The sequence below is a fragment of the Anticarsia gemmatalis genome, chromosome 13 (assembly GCF_050436995.1).
Source record: "Anticarsia gemmatalis isolate Benzon Research Colony breed Stoneville strain chromosome 13, ilAntGemm2 primary, whole genome shotgun sequence".
NCBI classification, from domain to species: Eukaryota; Metazoa; Arthropoda; class Insecta; order Lepidoptera; family Erebidae; genus Anticarsia; species Anticarsia gemmatalis.
In genome coordinates this window covers 10,080,584-10,092,811 of record NC_134757.1, presented here as the reverse complement: position 1 = coordinate 10,092,811, position 12,228 = coordinate 10,080,584, and the positions used below count along the sequence as shown (strand labels likewise).

The following is a 12,228-nucleotide window of genomic DNA, read 5'->3' as shown; positions in this document are numbered from 1 at the left end:
ATACTAATATTATAAAGCTGAAGAATTTGTTTGTTTGATAGTTTGTTTGGTCCGATTTGAAAAAATCTTTCAGTTTTAGATAGCCCATTTATCGAGGAAGGCAATAGGCTATATATTATCACGCTACGACCAATAGGAGCAGAGTAACAGTAAAAAATGTTACAAATACAGGGAAAATTATAACCCTTTGTCTCTTATGTGACGCAAGCGAAGTTGCGCGGGTCAGCTAGTATAAAATATATATATGTTACTGTAAAAGCCCGAACGGTGGTATATCCTAAGATTTTCCGGTATAACCTAAGATTTACCAACTCGCAATGGTAAAAGTCCGAACAATTATTTTATTTCGAACTTTTACCTATATTCACTTGATGATGTCGAGATGTCGCCGGAGCCCCGCTTCGCGGGGCTCCTCCTTCTGGCTGATTAAAAAAAAATAACCACGAAGGCTAAGGTGGGAGCTTCGCTTCGCTCGCTCCCACCTTAGCCTTCTAACCTAACCTACCCATGTCGCTTTGCCCAAAACTCCTTCTTTATAACTATGTCACAGTATATAATTATATCGTGAAATAGTTATAAACATAGTTATGAAGGAGGATTTTTTTATATACCGTAACATAGTTTTTAAACTCCGGCTTGTTCGGACTTTTACCATTGAGAGTTGGTAAATCTTAGGTTTTACCGGAAAATCTTAGGATTTTCCACAGTTCGGGCTTTTACAGTAACATATATATATATTTTTTAATTATCTTTTTAGTATCCAAAAGTACTAAAGTAGTATTTTGTTACAAAAATACATTTTATTTTACAAAGATAGGACACAATTGTATTTATCTATTCAAATGAAATTACTGAATGGCGTACATGACAGTATCCTTGCATTTAACACACAGTCAACGCCAGACCCAGTGTGTGTGACACATAGCAATGACGACAGTATTATTGTAACACAAATATAAAATATGGATTAATTAAAATAAGAAAGAATGAAAATCCTTTCTGGCTTGGTCAGTAGTGTCCCTCCTGACTACTAATTATGGGGCTTCGAGCTCGATTCCTGGGTTAGGCAAAATAATATTGACCTTTTCTAATTAATATCAACATATCTTCTTACCCCCGGTTTCTGAGTACATTTAGCGGTAGTTTATCTATTCAATTGCGTTTTTTTTGTATGAGTTTTGACGCTATTGAATAGATAAACTACCGCTAAATGAACCTCAGAAACCGGAGGTTAATAGTTTAAGTGGCACGTTACCCCATAATACTTAGTAAATTAGTAGTTAAAAGCAGTAGCCTCGTCGCCCAAAATATGAGACTAACTTTCTAAATAGCGCAACGTAGATGCATTTCATATGCCTTTGCCTAATCTTCGGGTATAACAGACGTGATATCGTGTATATTGTATTAAGATTAATATATTTAAAGGCCTATTAAAACAATTTATAGTAAAACACAAGCCATTATTTGTGACTTCTCTCCCAACTATGCCGACATAAGTTGAGAACTAATAAGCGCTTATATTAACGGCCTGATGCGGCCATAGTGGTATAATTTCACCAACTTATCTAGCTTCGAGCAAGTTCATAAACTTAATAGAATATTGTGCTAATAATTCCTAACTTTGTAATGTTTGAGTTGACTTATTAATATTATTATATTGTAGATCTAATATTTGTTACACAAAATATATCTTGAAAGACAAACTATTTACTTTCAAGCGGTAAGCAAGTAAATCGGCGCAATAGACAAAATTATTTACATTTGAGGCGTTCACATATTTCTTTGTTTTCTTAGCAAAAAATACCTCATAGTAGGTAAAATTAAGATTTTTGGTAAATATAAGCGATAATTCCAGAAACTAAAAACCGGCGGAAAGCTTCACTACCTTTAATCAATACAGGAAAACTATTGTACAATCTCTCTTTAGAATTACCAACAAGTTTTATTTGTCAAATTAAACATATAAATGTTACTCCAATTTAACTTTTTTTTTTCGTTATTTAGCGTAAATTAGATAAATTTCAAAACGACTTGTGTAAGCAACCAAACTATTTGTAAAATAATTGCCAGTAATAAAAATTAAATATATTTTTCGATTGGCAATTATTAAAATTTGTTTGTTTAAGGTCTTATATTTAATTGGGTGTTGTGTTTTATTGTGTCTAAATGTAAAATTGTCTTGTTGCCAGCCGCTGGCGGCCATTGGTTGAAGAGGAAAGAGGCTCTGCGCGCTAAGAGGGGTCACAGCCGACATGGTACACACAGAATTAGGGCACGAAGACAGATTGGTAAGATAATGCTTTCTTGTTCTCTCTCTATTTTTAGATGCTTTCAGGATAAAATAGGACAAACTGGAGGAATGTTTGTACGTTAAGTACTTTTATAGAATTGCCTTTTGTCGATAAATCTTAATCTAAATATTATTAATGTATCCTGCGGTTTCGTTTAAGGAGAAATAGCGTGTTGATATTTAATATCTCTAAGTTAAATTATTTCAGTTAAGAATTAATTTTGGTCTAAATATTTCAATATCAAAAAAGACTCGCGATGCTCGACAATTAAATTGAAACACGAATCATTGCTAGCATTCCCCGGGACAAAATTAAAAATAAATATGAGTCTATAAAAATATCTAATTTAAAATCATGCGGGAACAATATAAATACGACATTTTAAATAGCATACCTATTCATAATATTTAGAATTTCGAGAAGATAAAATTAGATTTAGGTATTTCAGAGATGGCTGCTCCGATGGCCGCTTTGGTGCTCACTCGACTGTAAGATATCACTGGTTCAAAACTTGAAAAGAATTTCTACTTTACATGCGCGTTATGGATGCTGTGGAAATGGGTTTCAATCTAGAATATTCATCATGTAAACGCATTGAGCGGTTTATGCAGATTTCTCAGTTTATGTCCCGCTTAGAACCAACGCGAGGATATACCGGGATATGTGGTACGTTCTTATTTGATGTGATGTGAATTTTAGTACGCAGATTAACTGTTCATGAGGCTGTATTTGATTAAAATACTAAGATTTGCTTGAGACGGGTATTTAAACAATAACTTAATAATTCTCTGTTGGGATATAGTCGATATAGATAATAAAGTATTTTCACTGCTCGACCTATGATCAATCTATGAATGAAATGTGTCAATAGGTATAATGACGAAGGATTCTTAGAGCCAGTTTCACAGTCTATGAATAAACGTCAGATATCTTTTAAGTAAAGTGGCAGCAAGTATATAAGCTAATGAGAAGAAATTTTGACAGTTGTTTAAATAAACAACTGTCAAAATTAGCTTTGTGATAAACGAAAAGAATGGTGTAGCCCAATCATATAATATATGATGCTATTTTATTGAGCAGAAACGTTATCTCACACTTATCCATAAGCTGTGTAACTGATCCTTATACTCGTCAATCCCAAGGATATAATAACGAATTAGTACAAAACAACATTGCATAAAAACACCGATTACAAGTGAAGGATGTTTGCGAAGGAGGTCCTTGTAAAAATTGACGATAATGCCGACTCAATGGGTGTCCAAGGTCGACACATTTTCTTGCAAAATATTCTCTGAAACCTTCTGTATGGAGTTTTTTCAGGCGTTATTTTGTTGCGTGTGAAAATTCTTGTTAACATCGTGTTACGTTTATTACCTACCAACATTTTTTATATACATTTTTGGTAGAATATACTCAGTTATTTTGTTTGGTAAGTAAGTATAAGCGAAAGTTAACTACTTTATCAAAAAGAAAGCAAATTAACATAGTGGAACATTTACACTAGAAATTATATATTTCCTAGTCAGTTCTTCCTCTAAGATTGAACTTGCCTACGAGAATCGACTTTACAATAGGTATATGGTTTATTTACAGAGAACTAGATGTAGTGCTAAAAGAATAAATTTTAAACGGGAAATATGGTTTGGAAAATTTGGCATCACCAATTTCTATAGCTCTACAGTTTCTCGAGCAATTTTAATTGTTAAACACTTGCTTTTCTATAGAACCGAGTGTAAGAAATTGCACTACAGTTGTAATATTATACTACAAGTTTTATATATATAAAACGGACCGAATATAATAGCTCAGACATTTGCTATTGACAGTCGACGGCGTATTGGACGACACAAGTCATAAATCGTGTCGTGCAATTCGCGACAGATCATACGCGACGCACGATATTCGAAGTGATTGATCACTTTGACTATAAGTTTGTACTAGACTGGCGGCCCGCCCCAACTTCGCTCGGCTTCACCGGATTAACTTAACTAATTTATACTCTTTAACTATCTTCTTGAATCATCTTCCTCTATCTGTTAAAAAACTGCATTAAAATCTATTGCGTAATTTTAAAAGGACAGAAAGACAGTGGAATCCGGCTTTGTTTTATAGTAGGAATGTATTTAGTAACGTGCGATTTCAGTACTTGACTGGACGTGAGGTAGATTAGAAGACTAGAAGAACTTATCGTAAATTAAATCATCAATAAATGGCGTCTTTATAATTGATTATCATAAACACATAGTCCAACAAAATAATAGAGAGTATGCATGGCTCACAGCTAGTGAAGGTATACAAACTTTAGAATTTAGAACATCAACAAGCGGGAGCCGGAGGAATTATTTTGCTGCACATTTTAAATGTCAAACTCCCGATACTCAATAGACTCCCAACTAGAGAGAACAGCGCTACAGATTGCAAACAGCCAGAGGTCCTTACGTTGTACACTGAAACATACTGTAGACCAAATTGTTAGTACTGTCAGAACAGATACACAGTATACAATGACAGGCAAGATGTTTGTAAACGGCTTTGAGTTGAGCACAAGGTATACAAAGCTTTGTAGAGAACATTTCCTCTGATTAGCATGGCAAGCCACTTCTAGATATTACTGCTAGTAATTGGTGCTTTAACTAACTGATTGATTGGTTATCCACTATGCATCCACTATGTTTGAAATTAACCATTTAACTCCAATATTTTCATTTCTCTGTAGTCATTCTTAATGATTTCACGACTGGTCCAGGTAGTAAAGACTTTATTTTAAAGGTATTGGGTCGTTTATTTTATATGCTGGACAAATAAAGGATTTTGCCCAAAAATTAGCCGTATTACCGGTATTAACTGTAGCGCATTTCTATATAGTCTCAGTCTGCATTGTCGAGTAACAAGAGTTTGACATTTAAATGTACTGCCAAAATGGTTCTTTTTTCGGAGCGGAGTGCAGCCTGATAGGGGCGCTAAACAGATGATAGTGTAAAATTTATATTAAGCTAGTAAATAATCAAGTTTACTTAGGATTAATATCACTTCACAATAATCTGTCACACATCTATTAAGAATAATCTTAAAATGAACCTTTTTATCAATAGGAAATCTAGCAATCAAATTACCAAAAATCGCAAAAAGACCCAGACACAATTTTTTTTATATACAATCAAAAAACAAATAAATTCGACCAACATTACTATGAACAATTGAATAACTCGTGAATCGTGCGACATTAAGCACTCACAGTGACAGAGTACTGCAGCAAAGTTAAACAGTGTAGTGAAGGCAATTAATGGCGCACTCATTGCAGTGTATCTCTGACAATGAAGTGGACGAAATGAATGAGACGTCTAGTGCTCTTTTTAGGCTCATTTAGAAAGCTTAATGTAGTTACTAACTTATTTCAAGACCTTATGGCTTGATGTCAAAAAAAAAACATAAATTGTGTATGGTCCGACAAACTTAGTTGATAGCCTAGGAAATTATAATTGGAAAGTATAATTATGATTAAGGTGTATGATCAGAAAAAGTTGGTGTACCAAACAGTCAGCCGTACACTGCATTAGTCTGAATATAAATGATGTCCTAAATTTCAAAATATGCTGTCGACACCTACCCACATTGCATACAAGGCTCTCTACTAAGTTGCCTCAACATAATATCTAGTAAATTAACGCATTCGTAATGACAACATTTTATATAAGTACCTTACCTGATTTGACAGCTAACCAGCTTTGTTTCCAACACTACCGTACCTGTAAAGATAGATAACAGTTATAATAAACAGTAAACACCATCCTAAAGATAAAATTATCCTCGCGTGTTGTCAACCGGCTAGTTATCGAGAACTTTTGTACGCAAATCTAATCCGCGCTTCTAGCAAGCTCTGTAGAAACTAATTTGGCAATACATTTTAAATGTCAAACTCGATACTCGACAGTGGCGACTATAGAGAATTCCGTGACCGATTTTCAGTGAAAACAAAAGCCCTATCGCTTACTACTCACATACCTATAATAATGATAGATTCTCATGAAATAAATAAAATCATTGTACACAAAATATTTACGAACAGCAAACTTTCCCTCATTTATCGCGCAATCCGGGCTTGTATACGCTTCAATTAACTTTGTATATGGCAACACTGTAACACACGAGCGCGCAAATTGGTCGGTAACATCATTGTGTTGCCAACTTTCACTGGGGTTCTCCCCAGAGACTGTCCGTTGCGAGTGTCGTTATGTATACTATTATATTGTCTGATTGATATAAGGGTTGTAAACTGGATAATTGAGTTTTTGTGTAATAAACCTTTCCGAGAAAAACCTTTGCAAATAACGTTCGTGGGCAATAATATACGTTAATATGAACTAGTGTTTATGTTATCAATGGAAAAAGTATTGTTCCTTTATTTGAAACAGAAGTTAGGGTTTTGACAACTGAAATACAGTTTCACTAGTATGAAAAAATAAAAAACAGACAACTCAACACTTCCTCTCTCTCTAACCGACTCCAAAAAAAGGAGGAGATTCTCAAGTCAATACAAATCGAATAAATTAAAATTTGGTTTTTAAAAATCTTAACAATTATTTGGTCTAATCTTAGTTCTTACCTCTATGGAAAAGGATGTAATTTTATGGTAAGATAACAATCAATAAAATATCTGTGGGAATTTCCATCAATTTGTTATTAAATTTATTTCACAATAATAATAAACAATTTCGAAAATAAAACAAGCATCCTTTTAAACAGCTAATATATTTTACTCACCACTTCCATCAAATACTCAAACTGTTTGTTTTAAATATAACCGATATTAAATTAGTTAGTAAAGTAATAATAAAATTACAAAACTTTCGTCTCTGTAAATCAGTTATACAGGGTGTAAACGACGGTTAACCGAAAACTTCAGTGTTAATTTTGTGACACTAAATGCGCGAAATTTACTTCAACCATTTTTCTCGGAAATGATTGGTTCCCGAGTTAGTCATTTTTGAGCATTCAATGTATAGTGAACAACGCGATATATCTCCGCGCATGCCTACGAGATTTCTGGCGGCGGCGGCGCGCTGAGCGACGACATGTCGCGACGCGTCGTAGGTATCAAAATCAAAATCAAATCATTTATTCATTTAGGTCAAATGTTGACACTTACGATAGTCATTACAATTACTGAATCTACCACTAGCTCGGAAAGGGGCTAGAGCCTTATGAGAAGAGCTAGCGAGAAACTCACGGCCACTCTTTTCAATCGCCAAAAGTTTTACAATGTGGTTGATACAATAATTGATCATGCGAGGAGCTGCCAACAATCAGCGGTACGTACGCGTACCACCACGTCTATGCGCTCACTAGTATGTATTATTAGATAACAATCTCATGTATCGTTTATGGTAGGTATCGTAAGTACGCTCGCATGTTACAATAGCTCATAGTAAAATTGTAAGTAGGTAGATACCTACTTGGCTTACGTGAAATCAAACAATAATAGCAAAATGTAACCAATAATAAGAAAGTGCTAAAACGAATTGTTATCAATGTCTATCAACACGCAATTACCTGGTGTATGGCGAGAGTTTGAGTAGGTACCTTTGGATCCGGACGTACAGGTGCAGAGCACGCCGTGCACTTCCACGTGCTTCACCATACATAGCACATCAACATTTCTTCCTATTTACGAACACAACTGCACTTCGAAAACAATAACAACAAAAATAATAACAATAAAAACAGTAACAGCTCAAAACCGAAACAATAACAAGTAATAATAAACAACAGTTCACACACGACACGACGAATAGGACATAACGAACGACACCGGTGAAGAGCTTCCGTCTTCCGCGAGCGAATTGCTCGAACTATCAAAGAGAGCCGCCGGCGCGGGCGCCTCTCCGCTCACTCGCGTCGCCCCTCGCCCGCGCCACCCGCTCCCTCCGCGCCGTCCGTGCGCGCGCCGCCGATTTGGTGACGAGCGACGAGTTAGGATCCCAGCGAGATTAGATTGAATAAAATATTGATGTGGCATTAGGTACTATTTTTACTTGTCACAGTTGTTACTCGTTGCATTGTAGTTTTATTCAAATACCGAATAACATTACAAACATTATTGATGTAAGTTTAAAATACCTACTTTGATATTTAATAACATAAAATCAGTTTAAAGTAAATAAAATAAACACGAAACGTTTATTTAATTAAACCATAAAAAATGTAGGTACATAACAATGATAACAATCAATATCCATTAATATTCTTATCAGAGAAACTAACTTATCATAATTCATTATCCCCGGAGAATTACTTAGCATTCATTTTGTCGCATCCCATCTATGTAACATCCACGCGCGGTCGCGGCGTCACGCGTCACTACGGCCATCTACTTTTCGAGTCGCACCGCGCTTGTATGAAGTATGAATGAGCGTGTAAGTATCGAATAGAATAATAAGTTTGCAAGAACAAATAGAACAAAGCGACAATACTTGTTAAATTGTTTATTAGAGATTTTTATAGCGCTAAAGAATATCAATAGTATTTTTTGTCGTTCTGTATGTATTTGTACGTGTAATAATAATAAGATATCACACATTTTAAATCTTATTAATGTACCTTTTATCGGAAAGCGGGATAATTATGTCATTTTCATTTTTAACATAGAAGAACAAATACTAAGTAACGCTGCATACTAGTGAGAGTGAGGCTGACAGCTGTGTGCGTAATCGTGTCTGTGTGGCGCGCGTAGGTACGTCGACCGTCGCGGCCGGCCGCCGCCGGCGCGGTGTCGTTGGCCGCGGACAGCTGATAGCGAATTTATACGTTGTTTTAATCCATTGCTGTTTTTTGTGAAAAACAGTAATATGACGGATTTTTTCTCATATTCATGTTGCACTGTGTAGTATTAACGAAATAATACCGAAAAAAAATAAAAAAAACGCATAAAAAATCGGAAAAATCATGAAAAAAGCGATGAAAATTTTCAACGCCATAAGCACCAGAATCATGTCTAGAATCTTTTTTTTTCGTTTTCGGTAGCCTGTCTGTTACACCCTGTATATAAAACAAGGATTTTAATAAAAGTCTGGTATGTTATATGAAATGTTTGAGGACTCTCAACTAATATACAGTGTACGAACTACTTTGAACTATGTAAACATATGAATAATTACTATTTATGGACGCTTATTGTATTATTTTAGGTACACATAAAAGTAAAGGGTTTTATACAGTCAGCTCCCAAAAGTAGATGATCATACTCAATCTTTTGAAACTCTATATATTGAAGTGTGCACATCATTGCATGGAAAAAACATTTGCTTTTGATTGAAATGTTTAATTCTAACTCATTCTACCTGATTTTGATCAGTTATTTATTAAAGTTACGTAACACAGAGGTTTCGAAAATATGAAGTTGTTAAGCTACTTTTGGAGCTGACTGTACATTCGTAAAATCACTTCTTCTTCTATAGGCGTAGGAAGAGACCAGAGATCTGAATAATTGTTTTAATCAAATAGTTTATTTACAAATATTTACTCATATTCTTTAGATACGATTCAAAGTACTAGTTTTTTTATTATAATTCCCATAACGGACCATTCACAGGCACTGCCACTTTTGGACTAGACAATCAGAACAACTATATATCATTATACTTTAGTTCGTAAATAACAAAAATAAATCATCAAGTAATTAATTTTATTTTAGCATCCATCCTTATTAAATTCAAGAAAAAACTATGTCATAATTAACTTAAATTATTTTATATCAGATACTTTAGATGTCGCAAAAGAAATAAATTTTAAGACAAGATTTATTTTGCGTTTACTCTAGGTCTCTAAGTCTATTAATAAAACTAAGTTCTTTCTCTGAGTTAACTAACTAAATATCAGTAGATAAAGTCAGTGACTTAATTAAATACAATGAACCATTTTAAAACTAAAATGGCCATTTCATTACAGTCATAATACTTAATGCCCTGTTTCATCATACTACATACGACTTTTTATAATTATAAAGTCCTCTCGCCAGCACGATTCTCTACAATTCGAGCTATCGAGTATCAAGAGTTTGACATTTAAAATGTACTGCTAAACTAGCTTATACGACACCCGCTAGAGGCGCTGATCAGATTTTCATACAACATTTTTCGATAGCTAGCCGGTTGACGGTAGTCAATAGTGGTAGAGAGTCGTGCTACAGGTCTGTCTATACGTCGGTCCGTCCGTCATGAACGCAAAATATATAAAACGGATTTTCTTGCGAGTTTCATCAAAAGATAAATCTCTTTTTTATACCATCTTCAGGTACTTAATTACCTGACTAGAGTAACACTTATTAATAACTAGCTGACCCGCGCAACTTCACTTGCGTCACCTAAGAGAATGAGTCAAAATTTTCCCCGTTTTTGTAACATTTTTCGTTGCTACTCCGCTCCTAATGATCGTAGCGTGATGTTATATAGCCTTCCTCGATAAATAAGCTATCTAACACTGAAATAATTTTTCAAATCGGACCAGTAGTTTCCGAGATTAGCGCGTTCAAACAAACAAACAAACAAACTTTTCAGCTTTATAATATTAGTATAGATTACAAACAAACATACAAACTTATACTTACGGTCATCAAAGTACCATAAAACATATTTAACGTACCAAAATACGAATGAAAGCCATTTCAATACCGAAAGTTCTGAAATAAATTGTCATGAAAATCAATCGGATAGTTTTTGTGACATGTTCATGAATCGACATTGACGGGGGGTCTCGTTTTGTCTTCACACATTTGATTCCTCTCGCTATTCCGTCGAAAAAGATAAATGACGTTTATTTGAGCTTTCCCTTTTCATTTTTGTACAAACTTATATTCTTACTAACATTTTGAACGTGAATGTTTGTCTGTTTATATGTTACGCTTTTGCACCTACAATACTTAACTGGTGTTGATAAAATGTTGTATCTAAATAACTGAATACCAGGTTTAACAATGTTCTATGATTTTTTATCACCATTTATATCTCCTTTTTTATCCAATTTACACGCAAACGTAGTCACATGAGGAACCATTTATTTTAACAAATATTCATATTAAACTTACCGCTTATGTAAAAATTCCGCCTGCAAATTTAATTCCATGTATGAGGCGAGCCTATTGCCATAATATACCGGGCAAGTTACCAAACTTCCGAGACCTCTTGGTCAGCAATCGTATACACTATCGATCGCCCAGACCACAGAGGTTAAGACTAGATAAGTAGACTAACTTAATTAGTTTTTAAGATATAAATAATAATAAAATAAATTTAACCCATGAATGTCCCACTGCTGGGCAAGGGTCTCCTCCCGTAATGAGGGAGGGGTTAGGCCTTGAGTCCACCACGCTGGCCAAGTGTGGGTTGGGGACTTTGCTTGCCCTCAATAAATGTATTAAACAAATTTTAGACATGCAAGGTTTCCTCACGATGTTTTCCTTCACCGTTGGAGCATATGATAATTATTTCTAATACACACATAACTTCGAAAAGTCATAGGTGTGTTGCCTCGGGTTCGAACCTGCGACCACTTGCGTGGGAGGTATCAAATTATACCACTCGGCTATCACTGATATAATATCACAATTATTTATACATTTAAGAAGAAGGTGTGAATTTATGTACGTACGTAACACACCTAAAATCACGCCTTCTTCCCTTAAGAAGATACCAGACAACGCCACTTTTAAGTTAAATACCTCAAAATGTTTTATATACAACCTCAACTATTTTTCACACAAAAACGCCCAACGAAAACCTACGAAATAAAGTCGTGGGCGTTATCAGTCAGCCTAACTAATTGATAGCGGGTGCCCACGGGACGTGTCGGCCTTGTCCAGTCTTGACACGACACGTTACTGATAGACACACCCTGTATACGGCTATTGACAATTTTGGCCTTATTACAATTATATTAGTCCACC

General features: G+C 34.9%; 1 protein-coding gene across 3 annotated transcripts in view; it reads left to right on the top strand.

Moving 5' to 3' along the window:
• The window catches only part of LOC142977948 (uncharacterized), a 74,436-nt gene that overhangs the window by 43,173 nt on the left and 19,035 nt on the right, over window positions 1-12,228 (top strand). For all 3 annotated transcript variants that reach the window (XM_076122098.1, XM_076122099.1, XM_076122097.1), the window contains exon 2: window positions 2,190-2,288. In XM_076122098.1, coding sequence (XP_075978213.1) covers window positions 2,190-2,288 — 99 coding nt within the window. The remainder of the gene's footprint in view (window positions 1-2,189; window positions 2,289-12,228) is intronic.